This window comes from Acipenser ruthenus, chromosome 12 (genome assembly GCF_902713425.1).
Source record: "Acipenser ruthenus chromosome 12, fAciRut3.2 maternal haplotype, whole genome shotgun sequence".
In the NCBI taxonomy this organism is placed as follows: Eukaryota; Metazoa; Chordata; class Actinopteri; order Acipenseriformes; family Acipenseridae; genus Acipenser; species Acipenser ruthenus.
The window spans coordinates 3,624,578-3,649,847 of record NC_081200.1 but is presented as its reverse complement, the minus strand read 5'-3'; the positions used below and the strand labels follow the sequence as shown (position 1 = coordinate 3,649,847).

The 25,270-nt window shown below is 37.2% G+C and overlaps 1 protein-coding gene across 3 annotated transcripts; it reads right to left on the bottom strand.

Moving 5' to 3' along the window:
- Window positions 1-573: 573 nt before the first annotated feature.
- LOC117417478 (2-phosphoxylose phosphatase 1-like) lies at window positions 574-21,093 on the bottom strand. 3 transcript variants are annotated; one of them, XM_034029650.3, is made up of 6 exons: window positions 20,928-21,093; window positions 17,293-17,423; window positions 9,251-9,412; window positions 8,251-8,377; window positions 3,899-4,038; window positions 574-2,648 (listed from the first exon to the last, which is right to left on the bottom strand). In XM_034029650.3, exons 2-6 carry the CDS (start codon window positions 17,369-17,371, stop codon window positions 1,717-1,719), a joined length of 1,440 nt encoding a protein of 479 aa, XP_033885541.3. In that variant the 5' UTR covers window positions 17,372-17,423; window positions 20,928-21,093; the 3' UTR covers window positions 574-1,716. The 3 variants fall into 3 exon arrangements, with proteins under 3 accessions (XP_033885541.3, XP_033885542.3, XP_058890331.1); XM_034029651.3 differs by lacking the exon at window positions 20,928-21,093 and adding an exon at window positions 19,323-19,579; XM_059034348.1 differs by lacking the exons at window positions 17,293-17,423; window positions 20,928-21,093 and adding an exon at window positions 11,324-11,456.
- Between the last annotated feature and the right edge of the window lie 4,177 nt (window positions 21,094-25,270).

The window sequence follows — 25,270 nt, the reverse complement described above, 5'->3', positions numbered from 1 at the left end:
AATGGGTGAATAAACATGCATAGGTACGATTGGGCTCTTGAAAGCTTTTTTTCACCCTAGCAGTATAATGTATTATACATTTTTAAACAAGAGAAAAGTGAAAAATAAATTAATCTTTGTATGGATCTGTTCATGGAGGTGTAAAGTTGGAAAACAAACAAAACAAAAAAAAAAACATTATCTTTTATTAGGAAAGTGTTATTTTTTCTATATTCCTGCAACTTAATGTCAATTTTATAAAATGCCCACAAAATAACAGATATTAAGTCAATATCATGGTCACCAACATATTTTGCAAACAGTGATCTTTCAAATATGAAGTCACCATGTTAAATGGTCTCCGGGTTTAGGTGAAGGTCATTGCACTGCACAGCTTTGTAAGATTGCTGCAACAGAAGTATATGTGCAAGTAACACCCCTGCACCACTGAATGTGCTTAACTTGAGTTCACCGTCAAATTTCTCTCTGAAATACTGTATAGACAGAAGAATAAACCGCTTGAATACGCCACTTTGATGCTGCAGCACTTTAAGAAGATATTTAAAATAAATAATGAAGCAAACAAGTCTCCAAGAACGCCAAACTCAAATACCCTTTATTCATATAAATATGCATTTATTTATTTATTTTTTTGTTTGTTTGTTCATGTGTTGAAATGAATTATACTGCCAAAAACCCCCCACAAAAACCAAAAAAAAAAAAAAAAAAACCCCACATACCATTGCCTAGATAGCTGGAATGCAGTGGAAATCACTAACATTACAAATACAATGCAACTTAAAACTGACCAGGATTAGAGCATTGACCACAATAGCCAGGATTTTAAAAGTCTTCCCAATTAAATACATCAGTTGTGGTTGAAGCCTGTTCCAATAAAAGGGCAGCTACTGTATTGGGAGTGGAAGGACCCATTTCAGGAGTACAGAGTAATATGATAAATACATTCCAGTAAAACGGTAACTCTCCCTCTGTGTTTTAGAAAGCTACTGTTCATTTTGTAACAAATAGACTTTTAGATGTAGGACTTGCAGTCATTGAGGTATCTGGGCCTGTTATGGTTCTATTGCAAACCACAGAGAGCCAAAAATATAAAAAGTACTTCCCATTTATGAAAAGGGTTTTATCACTTGATCCTGTGGCCCTCTTGATTGTACCCACAAAATAAAAAGTAATAAATATTAACCAGGTTTCTATAGTATCTAGTAAAGCATAAGGTATACATGATTTAGTTACAACTTATGGACTTGTTATACCATTACAGTGCAATGTGAAGACCTGCAGATAAACAGCACATATGTAGCGATGGATGATTTAAGGTTGGTACAGCTGTGGTGTGCATTACACAATACTAAATACTAATTTCACTATTCCATATAGTTTTCCTGGGATGCCTGAAAATAGTACTGGTTATTCTCTTACCCCTGTGCTTGTAGTACAGAGGATAAAAAACGTGATTTCGATATCCAGAAAACTGTCCTGCATCCCAGGACACAATAAAAAGAAAACAGTGTGTGTGACAGACTTAGAAGATTTGGTGTGCTGTATCTTTAGTATAATCTAAAATCTGTTAATTCAGTTGCTGGTCAGCTACATAAATCATCTTGATTTCCACAATTAAAAAAGGCCAATACAGCTCCGAAAAGCAATATGACCAATTTCAATGTTGCAATATAGCATTAAAACTTTACATCTGTTTCAATCTACAGTGACATCGCTTTAAAACGCCCGCCTATGGCAAGCGTCATAATAATTAGTGCTGTTAAAGATGGCAAACATGTCCTTTTTCACAAAATTCATGAAGTTCTGGAAGGGGCAGAGAGGCTGACTGGAACGTCTGCTGTGTTTCTGACAGAAGGAGGTCTGGAAAGTGACATCCTCGCCGTTGTAAAGAACACGAACAAAAAGGCTTTTCTTGTCCTTGGGGGCCCGCCAGAGTTCAAAGACAATCCGAGCAGCGAATCTGGGGAACCTAGCCTCAGAGAGTCCCAGAGCAGCTAGCAAAGGGGCTACAGTAACGTCATGGGCTGAGAAGAGGGCAAAGACCTCCTCGCTCCGACCCTCTGCGATTCTCTGCATGCGCGTCACGGTCTGATTCAGGATGGGGTGGGTGGCCAGCAGAGAGTATCTGTAGTACACTTTCGTTTCGTGCCTCTCCTTCTCGTCGCCCAGCTGGTGGCTCTTGATGACATTGAAGTGTTCCAAGCCAATGCAGCCTTTCTGTGTGCAGGGGAAGCTGATGTTGTGACAGAAGTGGCACAGGAGAGAGTCAATGGGGTTGGAGGCCCTCAGCAGCCTCGTGGGTACCCCGACTATTTTGGCCATGTCCACGTAGGTCTGTTCCAGGAGGCTGTTCTTGACGCGCAGGCTGTACTGCCTCCTCTGTTCTTCCTCCAGGTAGTGGTTCCTCATTGGACAGTCACAGCTGCTCGAGCAGAAGACAGAGCTCCATTGGTGGCGGATGTAGATCTTCTGCCAATCGAATTCAGGCAGCAGACTGTAGAGCAAGGCCAGCCCACTCTGCAAGGTCCGGCTCTTCCCAGTTGATTCTATATACAGGTGCTTGCTGGTCCAGCTGTCAGGTAGAAGTGTGTGCTTCTTTATGTAGGTGTCACGCAAGAGCTGCCCGTTACGGAGGTGTTGCACAACACCTACAAACAAAAACAAGAAAATATGCTTCATGCATTTCTGCTTTCATGCCAACATGTATACAGTACAGTTATATAGAAACACAGACCCGTTGCAGTCTTGACAAGTACAGGCTATTGGTCTGTCATTTCAAACTGGTCAACTTAATCCAAAAAAAGTTTTTGGGCTTCAGCCAACAGACTAGTTCATATGATAAGACAGTTTAGCGTTATGAGGATCAATACTGAAGCAATCACAATGAAAACATGCTCCGGTAGTGAAAAAGAAAGTTGGTCTGGTAGTCATGTCATTAACCATGGCATAGCAGACCATGCTAGATACTGTAGATGGTAATTTTTTATTATTATTTTTTTTTTTTTAATTTAGTGGTCGCAAATTATTTTTATTGTTTTCTCCCCAATTTAGTAATGTCCCATTATTTTTTGGCTCAGCCCACCGCTACCACCCCTGCACAGACTCAGGAGGACGAAGACAGACACACGCTGACCTCTGAAGCAGACTGCTTTTTTACACACTGTAAACTCACCATGCAGCCACCCAGAGCTACAGCATTGGAGGACAACGCAGCCCTGGGTAGCTTACAGGCAAGCTGGTGCGCGGTGTGCTGAGGACACCCTGGCCGACCGAGCTCTCAACCTCACCCCGGGCGGCATGTGCTTAAAAAATAATGGGGAGCATCTCTGTAGTTTTAAAACTGCCAGGCTGTGTTATTGACTATCAAGTCTTGGGTTAACTAAATGGATCGCTACAGAGTTCGCCAGACTTCCAGCCTTTGATGTTTTGATGTTAACTGCTGCAGCAGTCTTATCAACATGCAGTCAATCCAACTGATTAACAGACATAGCAAATGTAATCTGCCCCATCAAACCACTGTCAGCAAGTTCCTTGCAACCCGTTTGTATGTAAATATACAACCCTTTCATCCGAAGGGAGAAAGATAAGGACATTCAGCTTTAAAGAACCATTGTTTTTCCTCCCCACCTTTCTTATAACAACCATTAGATACCAGCATTTAAACAAATGTAAATACCATAAAAATGCTGAGCTATAAAAATCAAAAAAATAATGCAAATGTCTCATCTTTCTTTTAACCACTGACGATAAATAAAATCCTTAGAAAACTAAAACAATATTGGATATAAAAATCATATTTTGCGATACCTAATCCCACTGTGATGTGCGTGACATGTAATTTAGAGTTCATTTTCTCATGATGTCCTGTACTGTGCTGTATTGAGGAAGGGAAGAGTACCTGTCTGTGTGAGCTCTCCCATCTCACAAACAGAATGACTGGGGAAGCGTGGAAGGCCACTCAGTACGTTATCCATGCGGCCCTTGGATCCTTTGGACATGTGACTTAGAAAAGCTGCCAGCTGAGGGTGGGAAGGTTTCCTAAAAGACAAAAAAAAGTTTAATTGTTTTGACAAATTAAAAGGACAAACTGAAAGGGGGGGGGGGGGTATGAGAAGAAGCAGCAAGTCATAATGAATGCTGAGGTTTGAAAGCATGCGTGGTATCAAACACTGCAGTCATGTTTTAAATAGCTTACATTGTTTTGCCTACCTGTCTACAGAATACATGTCTGGAAATAAAGCCTTAAAAAAACACTTTATATATAATGGGATCATCAGCTGACCGTTTCATCCATGCAACAGACAGATTCACTTCAGTAGCGACCACTAAGAAAGGTAATAATAAAAAAAAGCTAACGAGCGTGTCGCTTCATGCATGGTTAATCATATAGCAGAAATACAATGAAAAATGTACTTTAAAGAGCTGTGCAACAGAGTATGCCAGGGTTTTGATTTTAAATAAAGTAAATATGCATGATAAGACATTTCTTTCCCACTGTATGCTAGCAAAAAATGTAATGACCTAAATGACAGTATATAGAAATGCACAGCTGCAAAGATATGTGTGTCTGTATTGTGCTGGAAACCAAATATTTGAATTTTTAAAGGGTTTGTATGTGTCTTTTTTTCCTAGGACGTGATGCAAAACTATTAACTTTTGAGTTACATGACATTTCTTTAAAAGAATGATTCTTTTAAAGCGAGAATCTTGGTGGTCTTTACAGATATTTGGAGCATAGGATAGAGATTAGTGGAGTCAGAGTGGTCACTACAGACAGACAGACCCTTTTATATAGGGGACACTGCACAGCCCACATGTGATTTAGTAATCTGCTCAAAATAACATGTGCTTGTAATGTTATTTGACAAACACCAGAGGGTGCACAAACACTTCCTCGAAAAACCAGCTTTCAACACTTGATTAAAATACATTACACGTCTAGGTCAAAAAAGGGGATTTGTGATTTTTTTTTTTTTTTTTTAAATAAAAAGGTTCTCCCAATTGGATGCATTCAGCTTCCATGCAGTAATGTTGCTGCCAAGAGTAATTAGTTTACATTCTGACACTTTCTTGGCACAGCAGCGCACTTTGATCATCCACCCCCCCACCCACCCTTGCTGCTCTGTGAATAATCAAGTGTAGCTTGTAAAACACTTATTCAGCCTTCATAGAGGTTAGACATGTCTCTGAATCCTGGCTCTTCAGCATTACTGAAGTGGTAATTATAACATTGGGGATTCAGAGACGCAGGAGTGAAATTTCTGTAACTACATTGCTTGGTATTAGGAATTCAGAGGTGCACACTTGTGGTTCTGCAGATGTCCTGGTTTGAAAAGGGGATCTGGTGCATTTTTTCGCACATCTGGAAGAATGTGGTTTCAACCACATATCCCGAAGGGCTAACGGCTTCAGGAATACTCCACCGATATACAAAGTATAGTATTGATTATCCGTCTGCGTCAAATTACAACACACTTTTTGTGTCTTATAAAAATGAATAAATACCATCAGGAAGTGAGTGTGTGTGTGTGTGTGTGTGTGTGTGTTTTTTAAAAAATGTACTGAATGTTGGTTAATTGCTTTAGTTTTTTTTTTATTTGTTGAGCTCCATAAGCTTGAATGCATTGCCTTCTGAATGAGATAGCAGGAGAATGAATGTCTGGATCTCAGAATGGTTTAGTGTAGTGGGTAGGAAGGCTCAAGAGGGTGAGGCTTGGTTCCTTATAGCCAAAAAAATAAAGAAAAGTTTAGTGCAGTATTTGTTTTTTTTTTAATGATGTGTTTTTCACTTTGTAACTCTTGTATTATTCTCTTTTAGATGTAGCAAAATAATGAGCAAGTGGGCTGCTAGAAAACGTTATAAAAAAATCTAATGTCTTTTGAATCTACACTCTCGTATTTAGAGTGGATATAAATGTCAAGGCTCTTTGCTGCAGGGTTTCAATAGCAAGAGTTTTTTCAGCTGCAAATCCTGAATTCCAAACAGTCAGGGCTTAGCTCACTGTACCGTTACTGAAAACATAATATATCTTTACTTTCCATTTCAAGACGATCTAGCCAATGCAGCAGAAACTGCCGTCCTTTATAACTTAAGGGTATACTTTTTGTCTGCTAAATATTGTGTGGGATTTTGCCTTGGTTAGCTTACCCCTTTCCCCCAGTTATTATGAAAAAAAGACATTTTAAAAGATAAATTACTGAAATCATAATCTATTCTCGGTTAGCATTTTGTGTCGCACCAGTGTGTGTGTGTACACCCACTTTCAAAAGTCCACATAATGTATTCCTCATGCCAATATGAAACACTGAAATCCATCTTGTTTAACCTGAGCAAAGCTTAGTGATTAATAATCTGCTTTGGCCTGACATTAATCAAATGGTCTGGTAGATCTTTTTGGCATCCTGTTGAGGAATGTTATAAATATATTATACGTTTAAACCAGACTATAAAATAATCCCATTGTGCTAAAATTGGGCGACGTCCAGAGAAACCTTCCTGCCGACAGAATTATAGCCTTTTCATATGGTTTCTTTGACAAATTTCCAGCTGCATTTTGCTTGCAAGTATTAGATTTAGCAATTCTTTCTACAACAGTGCCAGTGTGTCCACTTAATAATGACAGGGTCAGGCAGCAGCCTTTAGAAGAGCAGTGCAGGTTCAGCTTAGTCATTTCTAATCAGATTAAAAGGAAAGATGATATGTGGATTCTAACTGCTGGAGCGTACATATTAAAAGGACAAGAAAAGGACAATAAAAATGAAACGTCCCACTTTTTTAATTTCACAAGAAAGGTATCAATTTATTTCACAATAAAGGTAAAGGAGGCGTTGTGGTCCAGTGGTTAAAGAAAAGGGCTTGTAACCAGGAGGTCCCCGGTTCAAATCCCAACTCAATCACTGACTCACTGTGTGACCATGAACAAGTCACGTAACCTCCTTGTGCTCCATCTTTCGGGTGAGACGTAGCTGTAAGTGACTCTGCAGCTGATGCATAGTTCACACACCCTAGTCTCTGTAAGTCACCTTGGACAAAGGCGTCTGCTAAATAAACAAATAATAACAATAAATGACTGGAGACCTACACAACTGCGATTATAATAGGAAATTAGAGCAACATGTTTTGTTTTACATGAGCTGAAACACAACTACAATGAAGTCTTGTAAAATGTCACTTTAAAATAATAGCAACCATATCTTATCATTTCTTCAGTTTTTATTTTTTACTGGTTTAGGCACAGACATGTAATCTAGTTCATTACAGTCTTTTGGCTGCTTTGTCAGTCTTTTAGAGTTTAAAGAACCCGCAAATGTCCACATGAATCTGCTTTTATATAATAATAATAATAATAATAATAATAATAATAATAATAATAATAATAATAATAATAATAAATGGGAAAAAACATTTAAAAAATAAAAAAAACCTTGCACAAAATACACACACATACACACACTCAGTGTTAGGGTGATCCTAGTAAAAGTTCATAATCATTTTTTATTATGTATATTTATTTACCTTGGTTTAATTCTGTAAAAAAAAAAAAAAATGACACAACAACAAATACAAAATAAAAGCAATACCGTCCAGTTAAAACTAGGCTATAGAATCTCTGTGTAAAATGTCAATTCTTTATCATATTGGCAATGATGAGTCTATTAAGAGTGGGTTGACTGGGATTACAAATACAGATCTGCTTAACCCGGACTGATTGAAAGGAAAATATTTATAGTGGCTATATTGAGGAGGATTGGTCTTTTAAATGGAAGTACACAATATATAACTACATAATACTTCACTAAACACTGACACTGAACGTAGCAAAGAACACTGGCTGCACTTGAGCCTCTCCTTGTTAAAAACACATGTAGTCTGCGACCTCAATGAAACAGAACAATTCAGATTGGAAAGCTATTGACACTATCCAGATGATTACAACAACCACAAAGTTTTAGTTTGAACCACGCACAAAATCTCTCCTTTGATACTTTCCATTTGCACATCATAACCACGAAGCACAGAATGTGGCCAGCAGAACGTGTACGTGCCATCTTGTGACTTGAGAACCACATTACTGGAAGTTTGAACAATCGTATCTGGAACCAATTCAAAATTTTATTGACACAATGTCCTTCACCCTTCAAATCAGTGAATCAAACTTTTTGGCTGAAAGCAGAGCATCTACTGTGTTGCTTTTCTGTTTTCCAATTGTGTGATCCCCTAGAGATTACTGCACTGAGATGAGCACTCACCTGCTGGGTACCAGAGTGCAGTCGATAGCTGGTTTCTTGGTTTTGGGAATAGCGTATAGCGGGTATCTGTCTCCATGGCGGATCATCACTTGAACAGACAATAACTTGTAATCAGGAGGACTGTGACCTAAGAAAAATACACATGCACACCATGCTTAACTCTGGATTGCCTCTTCAATGGTATTGAAATGTAGAAAGGCCAGAAAGTAAGTCAATAATGATATACATTTGTTTTTCTTTAAGTACTGTATTTCCACTGAGTGCATTCTCCACACGTACTTAAAAAAAACATAACTGGGGTATTAGACAGATTCTAATACTCAACAGCTTCTTGTAAACTTGATTGAGGTAAATCATGTTGTATTTACTTCAAGCTAAACCTGTTTCCATATGGCTGTAATAGTGATGAGAAGCATACTGAATAGATTGTAATTAGGGCAAACATAGCCTGTTCTACTTAATGCAGAATGTAAATGGGACAACAGACCATTTAAATGCTAAGCTTAAAAGTAATGACAATAAAGTCAGTATTTAAAAAAAAAAAATAAACAAATAAAATAGAGAGCCTTTTGAATTATGAACAAAATGTGGAAGATTATTTAAATGGGGTATTGAAAAGGGCTAAAACTGTACAACCTTCTTACATTAAAAAAGTACATGCTGTGTTTAAATGAATGCGCGTTTAAAACCTGCAGATTTCTTTACCAGCCGTCAATGTGTGTCTTCTAAAGCAAGACAGGACCTATGTATTTACAGTGTGTCAAGATATATAGTTTCATGTGGAAGTCTGCATAAAAGTTAAAACATACTAGACCCAATTATGTGAACAGCAGACGAGTGCAAGGACGTACTGCAGTCATAATCATAATTAAAACACGGCACAAAAGTATGATTCCTTCTCATTAATCACACCTGCAGCACATATATCAGTTTGAACAAGCACCCAATCAAACACCCCCCACCCAGGAAGCAAGTGAAAATTGTATTGCTATACATTTACCTTCCATGCCACGCTCCGTGTTGTTGGGGATGTTACAGTATGCATAGGCTTCATAAACTGGATCAATTACTGGAGGCTCAGTGTGTGGTACTGGCATTATCCTTTTCCTGCTTTTCGCATTCTGTCGGTCTTCTAGTAGTGGTGGTGTAGGGATCAAGTGCACTATTAAAAAATATAAATATATCTATATCTATATCTATATCTATATCTATATATATAGATAGATAGATACACACACACACACATATATTATTTCATATAAAAACAGACTTAATAAATAGGTGTCTATTCTGTTGTAGTCTATACTCCTCTTCAAAAACAAAATAAAACACACACACACACACAAAAGCCCATTACCATGAAAACAACATCATAATTACATCATTAAACAAGTGTATTTTAGTTGATGATGTAATTGGTTTTCAGCTGCCATTGCCAATTTTAAAGTAAGGTTATGCAGTTTTGTTAAATAATAAAAATATTGGCAAATGCTTGGCTAACACCTGCACATGTACTTTAGAGATTTGCTTTAGAATAATGGTGAAGAAGCAGTTTCCAGCTGCAATCACATTAGAAACAGAAAAAGTGAGTATAATTAAAGCTTGCCTTTCTTACTTACAATCTGATATACAGCAATGTTAAAACTATAAAAATCCATACTGTACTGTTTACATTTCTGTGTTATACGATGCCAACAAATGAAAGGTTTAGCCAAAAAATGTGAAATCAGTGATATCAGTACTCCAAACATATGTCTTGAACCAAGACTGCAGACGTGTAATCAGTTGAGCTTCACTCAAATCTCAGCAGACTTTTGAATCATAAATGAATAATGATCATTGAACATTAGCGATATGTTTGTGTACACAATGTAAAATGCCTCATTACCACCCACCTCCCCAGATTACTTCAGTACTATTCTTTGCTCAACAATGCAATCAATTAAATATACAAAGTACTGTACATTATATGACATGGTATGGAAGAAATTACCAGGAACCATTATTCAGTCACACAAGATCACATAGTAAACATTCACAGATCATTCTGCATACATATTTCAACAGGCATCTTGTATAAAAATACTGTGTGCATTGGCTTTGTTATGAAACTTTTATTTATCACTCCAAAAGTTCCTAGCATAATAATTCACCACTACTACATTCTCTATGATACACAGCTGACTATTTCCAATGATGTGTTATGAAGATACATACTACAGCTTCTCAAAACTTAAGGGCAAGTTGCCCCTTAAAAGCACAGCAGCTTCACATCAATTTTTCTTGGCAACATGCTCGACAACTGTGGATCTATCTCCTCGACAACGTTAACAGCTTTACTGTATGATGAGAGCATGTTTATATTCAGCACTGTCAGACAAGGGCTTCCTAACCATTGAGATGAAACTAACAAGAAAAGTCAGGAAGCTTGTCTCCATCCAACATTTCATTCATAGTTTTCTTAGTGGGAAAAAAAAAAATGAACTGGATTCTGCCGTTGCACTGAAGTAGAGATCGGGGTGGAATTGGATAAAAGTGAAAGTATTATAAGCAGCATCCACTGAATGTAAAGGTCCCTTTTTAGGTGTGCAAGTTCAGACTTGCAGACATGTGTGCTGCTGAATCGCTGTCATGCTGGCATGTGGACTCTGCTGATAGAAAGGTTCAGAGTTTTGATCAGACACAGCATGGGGTTGCTTTACTCTTTCACAAAGTATAGTGACAAGAAAAAGAAAATGAAAGATCCTTTCACACCCCACTGTGTGCTTGGCTGCTGATGTGGACTACACACTGTACACTGGAGACCCCATCGCAATACAGAGTCAGTCAACAGAATTAGACAGTAAATACTACAGTATGTTTAGTAATAGTACACAATGTCATACACGTTAGACCTTATAGTTTTAAATAGCTCACTATTAAACACAGTTTAGATCACATGCCTGTATGTCATTTCTCTTAAATTATGATGTATAACAAAGCACATATGAACTACTGTACAATCGGTTTAAAACATTGCTAAACATATCACAGAAGAAATAAACTGTACAACTTATTTAATATCCAGACTTACCAGGAAGTGCTAATACAGAGAGCAAAAACCAAGCCTGCATGCTTGGGAAAGTATTACTACAAAGCACACTTTCACTGCAATATAAACTGGATAATCCCAGCCCATAACCACTAACCAATGAAATGGGAGACGGTATGCTAGGACTAAGAAGTCTTTATATTCTGAATCAACAGCTCTAAAGTTGACACTGTTAAAGTAAACACCAGGCATAATATGTGAGCCACAGTCAAGTGAAACCTTGTCTTTTCTATATAGGCTTATTCAAATTTTATGAATTCCCAATCCAACCCATCTGTTTCCTGGGTGTGGTAAGTAGTTAAAAACAAATCTACAGCACTTGGAGATTTTTAATAAAAAAATTGACTCCCCCCTCCCAACCTTTTCCCTAGTCGAGGAATAGAAAAAATAAACCTGGATTATTACAGCGAATATTATTGTAAACCACCTCCATTTTCTACAAACCCAATTACATTTGCCCACTGGATGAACGATCACTGGGTAAGAAATCTAAAAAGAATCAAAAGATTAAAAAAAAAAAAAACACCTTAAAAAAGACAAAGAAATGTTCATCATAATATTTTTCTAGTCGTTAAATGATCCCTTTAAAACAATTCCCCTTTCCCCCACTGATTAAAAAGTCCAAGACCACGGCACCAGTATGGTGGTATAACAGGCTTTACCACACACAAGGCACATACAGAACCGTACTGTAACTGTATCTCTGATCCCCAATACAACAGATTCACACCAGCTGCAAGGCAAACAGCATTCATGTGGAACAGTACAGTATGTGAAGCCCAGGCAGATCCCACAAACAAACAGAGACTTCAATTGCATATCTCTTTACAACTTGCACACCAAGCCATCCATGCTGGAAGGCTGTTGGACTGAATAGAAATTCTGTAATAGCTATACTATATTTCCTACATGTTGAGATGCACTGAAATAGGTGCTGTATGTACAATTTTATTTTTAGGCATATTTAAATGATTGGGGGGAGGGGGGTATTTTTACTTTTTTTTTTTTTTTTTTTTTTTATTAAATATTTGTTTTACTGGAACTGTTCACATATTTTCTCTATTTGGTATATTTAATTATTGTTTGCATTAAATTAAAAGATAATAAAAAAAATAAACAAATCATTCAGTGATACTATGCAATGAACGTATTTGGTATTTAATATCTCACAAATGAGAATAGCTGGGATGTTTTATTTTATTATTGCACATGCTTTTTAAAATAGTTTTTTTCTCATCCTCCCCCACATCCACATCTTTGTCAAGCACAGGCATGTGATTATGATGCCAAGTTATAGTGTATTCAAACTGCTACGGAGCAGATACAAAAGGCAGCTTGTCAGTCAAAAATGACCTTTCACTTCAAGTCTATGTGGTATTTGTAAAACTGTGATAAATGTGGTGAACTCCTAAGCATATATAATTTTTTAACAATCTATGAAACGGTAATACTATTGTGCATTAAATTCATCAGCACATTGTAACTGTTGCAATTGAGACTAATGGCAAGCCTCCTTGTTCAACCACTATTATCCATCCAACTGTTTAATTTTTTGGTCTTCATTCAGATTACTAAAATCATAAATAAAAAGTACAGAAACAGTCACACTGCATGTATTTTGGGATGATAGATACGCTATGAAATCACAGCACAATGAAATGCAAAAATGAAATGTGCTTTCTAGGAGGACAGTAATTAGTAATTTATATCACCCATAAGAAAATGAATTCCTCTCATTTATTTTTTATTTTATTTTTTTTAGAAAAAAATATCAAGCACTTGGGTTTTGAGGACAGCAAGCGAGTATTTTATAAATTGGTTCATGAAATCTGCTGCTTTCTAAAGACCAAATTAGTTTTGTTATTTATTTATTTATTGCAGCATTACTTACAGGGTTCACATATGGTCCTATAAACCCCTTCTTTACAGAACAAAGATTTTTACCTTTTTCTGGCCCCCATGTCAAGCATTCAAACCCAGCTCAGCCACTGATTGAGCAGCAGCTGCAGGAACGTTCCTGAGTTTGGCTTTGGGAATAATAGAATTCAGATTTAGCCTTTCCTGCAGTGCCCCAGCAAATAAATAGTTTCCAAAATAAAGAAGCCTTCTTTTATAACCACATGTAAATAGTTTATTTACAAACATGACAGCAGGAGCATTGTGTCTTTAGGCACAACAGAAGAGTGATCTTTCAAACAAACCCCCTTATTTACAGCCATAACACAGCTAACAAACTGCACTTGCTAAACAGTACCGCATGCAGACAATAGGATGCGCCTGGGGACTGAACAAACTATCAGTTATCAGTTTATTGAATGTGGCAAGATGCTAGAGGAGGATGTCTAAATCGAATTACCACAATACATAGTGGTGCAATCTCAGCACAGATCATTTCACTCTCAGAAATGAAATTATATTATATATTTAACAACATGCCAACTTATCTTTAGAAATATTTTTCAAAAAGAACTACCATTTGAGGTACTGTATCACATTATGTTTTATTAAAATTATTCTTTTTTATATACAATGTTGGAATGGTTTGAGATTCACTATATATACACTATTTTGGCATGTGGACTCCACCCCAAATCAATAAAGTGTGAATTTAGGTCTTAATGGTCACAGCTATTCTGCCATCAGGTGAATGCATTATCCAAGAGTTTTAAAAAAAAATTAAAGTGACGTTGTTGGTATATCTGTCCTCTCAACCAACAGAGAACCCAAAAGGGAGAATTTCAGACATTTAGAGTGATGAGGGTATGTAACAATGAGATATATTTCAGAATGACAGATAAAAGGTTTTACGATTTGTTAAGGCTGAACGCCTTTCCAAAACTTGTAGATGATTGTAGATGATGTAATTCCACAGGGCTGAAGACCCTCAACTCTGACCAGTAATGATGTCGGAGTCTGAAGTATGTACTGTAAGTTTTGTACTCTAACATTTAAACTTGTCAAAAGCAGTAGTCTCTGTATTACTGTTTTTTGTGTACTATTTAAAAGCTCTTGTGTATGTTGATGGAGCTAAAACTACATTTGGTGATTGTTCAGTGAATTCTTGTTTTTTTGCCGCACTTCACCCGTGAAACGCACTAAAAAATGACTGTGATAAAACATTATTGTGGATATTTATTTCCATGTTCTGTGTCATTAATCAACTGGGATAAAATGCCAAGCTAATACACACCATAAAGTGTTCAATCCCCAGTACTGTATCTAAATACTGTAAAAGCTACTCCCCACTATCAATACAATTGTTATTTTGTGAAAAAAAAACCCTATAGGAGGCACGCAGACATACAGTACATGGCATCAGCAACTGTAAGTGTTGCTGTTTAGTGTCACTTTAAAAAACAAACTAGAAAATGATGCATCATGTACCCATGCATCATCTTTCTTAAATGAAGATTCAAAGGCTATGCTGCATCATTTTGGTAACCAGCATTCTAGCTAAGACATTCTCAATAATCATTAACAACAGTGCTTTGATATAAACGGTTAGATAGAAGAAACAATCCTGTATCCATCTTTAGAGCGTGGTGTAAATTAATGACAGTGACCAGTGGGGTGAATGCCTTCATTGATTGCCAATGCTTAAGAGCTCATTCAATATTTCCAGTATGCTCCATCAGGTCTCATGTGAGTCTGGGGCAAAAACAGTAGCCAGGTGTCCTCTACTCTTATTCATATATAAGAGGTTTACAATTCTAAGAGGATTAAAGGACTCTCATAAATGCCATGTCAATAGAGATATTCAGAAGTCATATTCTACTATCATTATGCGGATGAATCAAAACAACGTGTTTTCCAGAATAGAAGTTAGTTAATGGTTAATCAGCTGTGCCAAAAAAATAAAGTTTAAAAAAGGCTCAGCAAGAAGAATCTTAGCTGCACTCTATTACAAAAGGAGGTTATTAAAGTCCCATTGCCCTGCAAGCAAAATTACATCAGAAACATTATGAATGACGCAACACATTTCCAAAACAAAGTTCTACAGTACAGTAACTGACCGCAAGTGTGTGCAGATGAGATATCTACAGTAACTCTTGATTCCAGCAGTCCTCAAGCTTGCCCACATACTATATCTATAGTAGTGATATGGGTACCGGTTATTGAACGCTTCCATCTGCTATGCAGCTCTCCCAGATAGAGACCTGCAGCAATGATGCAGTATACTGTATATTTTAATCTGTTTGCTGGAACAAAATAACCCTTAAAAGGAAATTGCAGTTTAAGGAGTTAAAGCAGACGACATGCATTGAACAAAAGATCACAAGAAATGTATTGCCTGCTTAAACAAAGTACTTAACGAACCCACTAATATTTCTGCAGCACTGCAAAGCAATGCCAGATTTAGAAACCATAATTTTTTTGTGTGTGTGCTGTTACAAAACGACAGACATGTCTTTAAAAGGAGATGGAATGGGGTGTACAAACATTATAATTTTCAGTAACAAAGGTTATAATTCACTGGTCCTTGTTACCAAAGGCATGCATTTCTGCAAGCATATTTACTGTAAGTGCGCATATATATCTATATATAAATTAAAAGAAAATACTTTGCATGATGTTTCCACCACTGAAGAGTGAAGACAGCAACTCTCGCTTAATGAAAAACTTACATAGGGTGTTTCTGATAATCAAGGTTGTATTGATCAATGTTTTTTTTTTTTTTTCTGTAGAGCAACATTAAATGTGGATAATCAAGTGGCAGCTAGAATTTAAAATAAATAGAGAGAAGCAACTCCCAACATCAAGTAATATCTCACCATGTAATATCTCACTCTAGCCTGCTGTCTCTGATGTCGCTCACATTCTTCTCTGGAGAGAACAGTTCTCTCCTGGCTATTTTCTAATGCAGCTTCTCTGTGCTGGGTTGCCCTAGGCTGCTGTCAGACACATGGCATTTTCTGTCAGTCTCAGCACATGGGAAACCTATTTGCACCTTGAGACTCCAACAAAAATGTGGATTCCTGTCCCAGGCAAAAAATCTAATTATTTTCTCCAGGCACATCAGCTCTATGTTATAGCATGTAATATCCTTGTTGCTGTAGTACAAGAATGTCCAATATAGCTTTCATTCCACAAACTCAACAGATTTACAGCTGCCATTCTGAGATTGCTGCATTGGTTTCCACTTGAATGCATGAGAGCCAATAAAAATAGGCAAATGACAAAATGTGCCAATTAAAAGCATCTCAGCATTGGTAAGGCTGTACAATATATAAATAATATACTGTATATCGCAAGAGTCTGCATTATTCAGTAGTACTCCACTGATATTTCACAAGAAATGTATTCCTACAATATAGTGAAGCCCCAGTGTCTCAATTTTTGCATGAGTTAATTGATTTATTAATTCAGAGGAAAGGAAAGAAAGAAAGAAAGAAAGAAAGAAAGAAAGAAAGAAAGAAAGAAAGAAAGACAAGTGGTTTAATACAGTAGGTACTGTTAGAATACAAGTAGAAAGATACAAACAGGTTAGTTCATCATTCTTTCAAGGACACTTGAAACCTAAAAATTGCCACTAATTTAACAAAGAGATAAAAACCAGTTGCAGTGCACTAAGAAATGCAATGTATGCAATAAAAGAAACACCATCTTCCTTCTACAGAAAAAAAAACATAACCCTAAAAATCAATAAATCACGCAGCCTCCACAAAGCACAGCAGAGAATGCATGTTAGCCAAATATAGGAAGTTTTAGAAATAGCCTAAGTTTGTACTTTTTGTTCCTGATACCGCAGGTTTTTAAGGATTATTTAATCACATCAACAGTGTTTACTATGTTCATAATCTTTACCAGATGGCTTTGTATGTTTAATGTGGCCACGATTGTGGTATCTAGCATAAACTGTTACGCAACCTGAATATAAACTAAAAATAAATAAATAAACACTCAGGAAACCATTCTGACATTAAAAAACTAGGTTTACAAAAAGTACTCACAAAATTGAAGACTGAGGCTGAGGATTGCCAACACAGCTGCCACAGCCAGCAGGAAAAAAAAACGATTTCGAGGAACCATTATTCTGTATGTCTGTTAGCATGCCATGGTTTCACCTGCTGACTCCTTCCACCTGAAAAACAAACACAGACAGAGGCAAGGATTAAACTAGTGTACTTCACCTACAGCTCTAAGGGATAGCAAAACACACACACACACACACACACACACACACACACACACATCTACACATGCACAAAGAGGCGGCACAAAAATACCCAATAACATCTTTGAAAATTACAAGGTTCCCATGCCAACGTTCCTCTAACGTGCAATTAGTTTGCAATACCAGAGCATTCCTCCAATGATGGCCCATGTGGCAGACCTGCAGTAGATGTTTAATCTGAAGCCCTGTGCTTCAAGGTCCCAGGAGCTGGCTTTACATATTGTACTCATTACTCGAAACATGCTCTTTGACAAAAAGCACCACCAGCAAAATGCATATTACCCATTAACTTGCACATGCATTTCAATAAATGCAAAATTAGAGCAAGACTGGTTTAAAATATGTGTCACGATTTATTTAAAGTCATGTCGTCTATTACATGTTTAAGCAAAATAGTGAGTTTTAATTACTACTGTAATTTGCATTAGCAATGATTTGGAGACCTAGTTGCTGTTCTGTAGAACGTACACTGAGTGGCCATTTTGTGTGGGCATATTCTGCAACAGCAGTATCATATAGAATGTGGTGCAGAAATCATTTCAGTTATCTTAACTCTACATACAGTGCATTCTATTTTCTCCAGTATGTGCTACTTTTTCTTGTAAAATGTAAAACTGTCAAAAAAAAAAACCTGCTCAAAACAAACCACTTAAAGTTTGCCTTCTCAACAGTTTGTGAGGTGGGACTGCCAACTCTGACCTCACAGACTTGTTTTATAGTGCTTTGTTCAGTGCAGCTTCCTGCAAGAAATTGCGGTAGGTCTACAAATGTGACGGTCGACCTTGAAAGCATACTTGGAATGCATCTTGATCAGGCAATTTTAGCTGTATCTAACTCAGTTTCCAAAAAAACTACTTTATATTATCTGGTACTGACTGAAAAGACGTCGCCAGTGTTGGCAATTCTGCTTTCTCAAACTGCCTACTTCAGTTTGGAAATAGACTCCATCATTAATCAATAGGATTCTTGCAGTCTACTTTACTCTCAGCATAGGAATAGGAGCTGACAGAACATGATGGACTGAGGTGAAGTTGTGTCGAGGGAAAACAAGTTGCTAAGAAGAATGCATGCTGAACGATACAACAATAACACAACGTAAAGCAGTACATTACTTTTCATGTTAGTCTCCTAGAAGAACATACATTTAAGGAATACCCAAAAATCCCCCAATAGCACCACACAGACATATACAGTTATAGTTCCCATCATGCATACGTTATGAAGGGACTGGGTTGTTCTATAATACAGTATAATGTACTATGATGATTAACTGGCACATGCCAAGCACAGTCGCTATCATAGTTTACCAAGAGATTGCCTCATTCAGTGACATTTAGAGAGCAAGTAAACTCCTTTATCCTGCTGTGTGTTCACAGAGCCATAGCCATGCTGTCAAGTGGGTGCTGCCTGACAGGGATCATTATTCACCTGACCGGACTAATACAGCTGCTCTTTAAGTGTGACGTATGACAGCACAAATCTCTCGTACCGTACCACAGGAAGCAGAAGGGAGGACCTCCTCTTTTGTCAACACAGGATTGCAGTGTTTTAATCCCCCCTTGTATAATCCAGGAAACACTTAACGTAGGTGGCAGGCTAAATGGCTCTATTTGTTATAAAAGGGAAGCCACATTGTAGTCCTTTTTGCTTAAGTAATCAAATCCCTTGGGTGAGCTGTGAAATGAATACTTCTTGTTTTGTTTTTTGTTTTTGTTTTTTGTTTTTTGGGGGGGGGGGGGGGTGCTACGTAGTTTGAGCATTGCTGTACCCATCTGATCCATCACAAGACATCTAGCATGCTGTTACCTTATCGTAGCAGGCTGTGTTGTATGAAGAGATGAACAGGGTGTTGCAAACGGCTCATTCCACCTCAAGTCAGACAAGCAGCACGTCGACACAGATTTTCCTTAAAAATACAAGACCTTTGACCTCCCTCTTTCCCTTAGGAAAAACAGTATGGCCGTGATTGTAACTGCCCAAAGTACTGTTACTGGTTGCTGTTTTTGGCCTGTCATTTTACTTTGCAGGAACTGAGGAACACATCCTTAAAGGAAACCACAGGGAGTTTTGTGGCAGAATTATTTTAAAAGATTCAATTACTTCAACAGTCAAAACAACATAAATCCACAGACATTGTGGTGCAGCACAGGAGAGCTCTTCAGTAGAACGCAATTCTCTGTTCAGTTACACCTAGCTGGGGGGCATTCACTGTTATCTAAGGCAATTACACAATTAAAGGAGTTAATTATTTGAATTACTAATGACAACATGTATTTTAAAGCAATGGTTAGACAACCACAGTGTTGTCTGTGCCGAAACCAATGTTTATATTATATATCTATATCTATAATTATATCTATATAGTCCCAAGCGACCATACCGTGTAGATATTGTGCATACTTTTCGAGATAACCTGATGGTTCTCACTATGTGAACATTTGAACGCTTGCCCATCAAAAGCAGTACTGCCGGTCTGTTCAGTATATTAGCAGAACACCGTGCAGATGTGATTTACAGGAGTGCAGGAACCACCCAAGTCTAACCTACCTGAAGCGGTATAGCATGTGCATGCATACAGAATAAATATCCTCATACATTAGGTACTTACAGGAAATGGTAAGAACGATTCACGTTCGGGGTGTACTTCTTCCATTTCCTTTCTTATTTCAAGTTGTTAAACGTTTATATTACTTCAGATGTTAGCTCTGCCACGCAATAGGATAACTATACAAGAACTTTAGCAACCTTTGCAAAACCTGGATTCGCCATTGAACTCAAGAAGGGAGTGGAACCTCTTCGTCACCAGCCGTACCCGGTGTCAGGGTATATGTGTGGATGGGGTCGTTCCAGGCAGTACTACAGACTGTACAGCATTACAGTAACATGGTGTTAATGTTCTGTTTATCAGAGGCAGCATTTAAAGAGCAGCTTCAAAATTCAAAAACAAATATACACACATTAAAACACGATTAAGCGGTAAAGCCCAGCATAACGTAGCCTATGTACGTACTGTACCACACACTGGAACTTACAAAGCGACCGCGGGATGTTCAGTGGAGCCCGGTTTATTACATTACAATAAAACCACTTAGCTTTTACTTCAAATGCAGATATATATATATATATATATATATATATATATATATATATATATATATATATGCCTCTTGTTGCCTGATATCTTCGTTTAGCTACTGCTGTATCATTAGTTGTACACCCCGACTAGGAAATGTAACGTGCATGCAGCTACAATTTCCATATCTCGTGTGAGTAAAACACAATCTACATCGACTGAGACAAAACACTGCCATTGATTTTCGGTGCACAGAAACTGAGAACAGACCAAACCTTGTTTCGAATATATAACCCCAAAACTAAACGTTTTGAGGAGATGTAATCGTCAAGCCTTACCTTCTGCTAGTGAGAAGACATTAAATAAGAAGTTGAGAATCGGCTGCTTGGTGTTGCTCCTTCTGTTTTCCGTGTTTGTTGTTGATCCAGTTTGCTATGGCAATGCGCAGCAGCCAACTAATCTGTGTGCTTGTTTTTTGCGGGGGTTTTTAGGACTATTGCGCCGCCTTTAGAAGAAATACTGTAAGTGCAGTCAAGTAAGGTAGTTGCACTATCCAGTATTCACAAAACTATATACCAACGCAATTTGCGGCAGTTGTGGTCGTCGATCAAACCTATAATTAAAACTTCACTACATTCGACGACAGATTAGGGATCACAATATTCACTGCTAAAACAAATTTATGTGCAAAAAGTTGATAATAAGGAGAAATTCACTGAGGTGGAAAATGACAACAATGGAAACGAGTGTAATATCCCAATGAATCTTTATACTGGATACGTATTTTGACTAGGAAACCATTATTCTAGTATTAGCAGATTTCAACAGCACCTGGTATACTACGCTACAAATGCTTAAGGTTACTGTTTTTGCATTCTTTGCATTTATTTTACAATTTATGCGAGGCATTTGTCATTCAGCATCTAAAATTAACAGTTTTGCAAAATTGTACATACATGTACATTATTCAATTTATTTTTATTTTTATTTTTTGTGCAAATTTAGGTTCCTATGTGTAACGGGGGCGAGGTAACTGCACCCAACCAGTATAGGAGCGCGTACGGGGGCAACTAAATTTAGGCTAAACCACCACCGTGCCGTAATCCAACTACGCCAGCTCTATAAACAGCAAGTACAATTTTATGTTTGCCAATTTTGCCCTAGTTTAACAGCACAGGTTATTTTACCGGTAAAGCCGGAAAAGCACAGAGCAAATATGGAGTTCAATGTTTGTTTTTATTTATAAAAGGTAAAATATGCTTTTCGCATTTACAAAAATAGTATATATCAAAACAGATCCTTGGTGAAATGGAGCTCAGATACATAGCATCGGGCACGTATTCTATTGGCTAAGTAATCCCATCCTCACAGCTATCAAAAGAAAGGAACTGGATTTTGTTGGTACAGTACTATACTATTAACATAAGTAGTATTTTAATTTAAAACGATATGAAACTATCACTTGCCAAAACTAGAGACGACACGTTAACTTTAATACAGTACATACTTTTAAATCTGGTATGTAAAATTTGCCATTAACGACCTAACACCAAAATTAAGTCTAATTTATTTTTTTAAACACGAGCTGTGACGGATATTCAGGTGAATTGTAACATTGAAGAGATGGGCTTTGTATCAGAAAACTGGTGACGGAGTCGGAAATCGCGTGTGACTGGTAAGTGCATTACTTTGTTACATGTAGGGATTGGTTTTATTCTTAATACAAGAGCGGTAAAAACGTCATGCAGGAAGTAGCAGTTTCTCAAAAAACCCTACTTTCCAGCCCGGCATTCATGTTCAAACGAACTGTTCGTTATCCTAACCCCTTCAACCCACACCCCGTTTTTTATATTATTATTATTATTATTATTATTATTATTATTATTATTATTATGATGATGATGATGATGATGATGATGATGCAAAGAAAACTTAATACTGTTACACATGCATGAATTTTGAATGATTTTTTTGCATCCATTTAGAATACAGTTTTAAAATACTAAAATAAAAGTAATTGTGAGTAAATGCTTTCATTTATGTTATGCTATGTTTAAGTATTGCTTTTATTTGTTGCTCGGTCTATATATCACACAAACTTTTTGTTTCCTTTAAAATGTATATGTAGCATACAAATATAATGGGTTTTTTTTTTCCCAAAGACACCGCAGTCCTAAGAGATAAAACTAAGATACTATGACGTTGGGATTTCATAAATAAATAAATAAATAAATAAATAAATAAAAATCATTGTTGTTCTTGTTTGTTTTTTTTATCTACTGTACTATGGCTTTGTTAGAAATATAATTTTATCAAATTATACCTTTCAATCTTCAAGGGCATTGTGATAAAAAGGGAGTGAACACAAGAAGACTGGGAGCTCTCAGTAGCCTATAGGGGTTACTGGCATGTTTGTGTTTTATTAAACCTGAAACATGAATCAGCCATTTTTATTGTTCAGTAAAAAAGTAAAATCTTCTTCAGCTGTTGGGAAAGTAGCACAGTAGCTTTTAGTATCGCAGGGTTCTGGTGTGGATTTCTAGCCCAAGTTTCACAAAGCACTTCAGGCACTAAGCATGCTGCTATATCTAGCAATAATACAGTGTGTGTCACAAAACAGTATTTAAGACACAACAATATGAGTTTGGCTAGTCAAAATCATTGAAATATAGTTTTTTTTTCTTCCAGCTATCTTTTCTTCTGAATCATTATGCTACCTAAAAGTGTTTTTTTTGAATGGCCCCAAATTTGGATTTAAAAAAGTGATGAATATTGCCATCGTCTGGATTTCTGGAGAAACTGCAGCATACTTGTGCTCATTTTCCATTCAGGGACTGAGTGGGCCATAATCAGCGAGTTATGAAAGATACACATGCAATACAATTATACCATAAGGAATCTCTCCCTGAAATTCACTTGCATTGGGATTTTAGCAAGCCAAATGACAAATTCTGTTGAATCAGAAAGCACATAAGCAACACATAACTGACTTAAAAAAAAAATGCAAAGTGTACTTTGAGTCCTTAACTTAAATACATTCCTTACGCAATGCAAGCAAGTTCGTGTTCAAGAATCTCATACTGATTCATGTCCAATATAATAATATGCCTACTGAATTGTCAGGTTTTTATTTGTATTTTGCAAGTCTGGGTTAATGCTGCTAGAGGTTCACCCTTTTCATTCACCTCTTGTATATTCCAGGTAGTAGGTATATGAGAGAGAGAGAGAGAGAGAGAGAGAGAGAGAGAGAGAGAGAGAGAGAGAGAGAGAGAGAGAGAGAGAGAGAATTAAAACAGCACAGGGTGATTCTGACATTTCTTAACAGAAGCCCATAATCTTGATCCCCAATCACGAAAGAAAAATGGTTTAGCAGGCAAAACTCTGTTGGCAAAACAAAACCACACCTGCTGTGGATTTCTGTTTGCACCTGAGAAACTGTCACTTTTCAAATTAACAAGCACAACTTGAACTACCCGAGTCATCAAGAGCCTAGAGGAAAAACCTGTCTCTGATACATTTCCTGCACTTCAGTTACCACTGTTGTATCATGTTACTGTGACATATGAACCAATATTGTTGGCTGTAGATGGGCACACATAACACTGCACACACGATATCAATGCACAACCAATGCACAATCAGTTGAGGTTTGTGTTGAACCTTGGATCTATAGAGCAGGATTTTAAAAACCACCATATAATCTAAAATCACTGCTTAAAAACTTCTGATTAGAAACAATATCCATTTTGATAAAGGAAGCTATTATTCACCAAGATTCACTTTAATATTCTGTACATTACATGAGGAAACCATGTGTCATATAAGCACATAAGAACATAAGAAAGGATACAAATGAGAGGAGGCCAGTCGGCCCATGCTGCTCGTTTGGTTGTTAGTAGCTTACTGATCCCAGAATCTCATCAAGCAGCTTCTTGAAGGATCCCAGGGTGTCAGCTTCAACAACATTACTGGGGAGTTGGTTCCAGACTCCCACAATTCTCTGTATAAAAAGTGCCTCCTATTTTCTGTTCTGAATGCCCCTTTATCTAATCTCCATTTGTGACCCCTGGTCCTTGTTTCCTTTTTCAGGTCAAAAAAGTCCCCTGGGTTGACATTGTCAATACCTTTTAGAATTTTGAATGCTTGAATCAGATCGCCATGTTGTGTTTTTTGTTCAAGACTGAATAGATTAAATTATTTTAGCCTGTCTGCATATAACATGCCTTTTAAACCAGGAATAATTCTGGTTGCTCTTCTTTGCACTCTTTCTAGAGCAGCAATATCCTTTTTGTAGTGAGGTGACCAGAACTGAACACAATATTCTATAACTAATGCATTGTAAAGTTTTAACATTACTTCCCTGGATTTAAATTCAACACTTTATAGCTTCCCCACGTTGTCTAGATGAAGACATTTCTGAGTCAACATAAACTCCTAGGTCTTTTTCATAGATTCCTGCTTCAATTTCAGTATCTCCCTGTGGCAAAGTGGTGAATACGTCCAAGTGAGTGCAGTGCAGAGCGGATTAATCACACAGACAATGTTGTACAGGTGCAAGGGTGTTTATTTAAATTATTAAATGTCCAGAGCCTTAAGGCGAAACCTGTAAACAATAGTGAAAGAAGTGGTACAGCGGCGTGTAACACTTCTGTTTATAATCCAGCGGGTTTGACCCGTAACC

What these genes read in the sequence shown, in the direction of transcription:
- LOC117417478 (XM_034029650.3), bottom strand. Translation starts at nt 17,371, where the DNA reads ATGGTTCCTCGAAATCGTTTTTTTTTCCTGCTGGCTGTGGCAGCTGTG. An exon ending in CAGCCTCAGTCTTCAATTTT is followed by an intron (nt 9,413 to 17,292) that starts GTGAGTACTTTT and finishes ATTTTTTAATAG; the next exon opens with TGCACTTGATCCCTACACCA. An exon ending in CACGGAGCGTGGCATGGAAG is followed by an intron (nt 8,378 to 9,250) that starts GTAAATGTATAG and finishes TATTTTTCTTAG; the next exon opens with GTCACAGTCCTCCTGATTAC.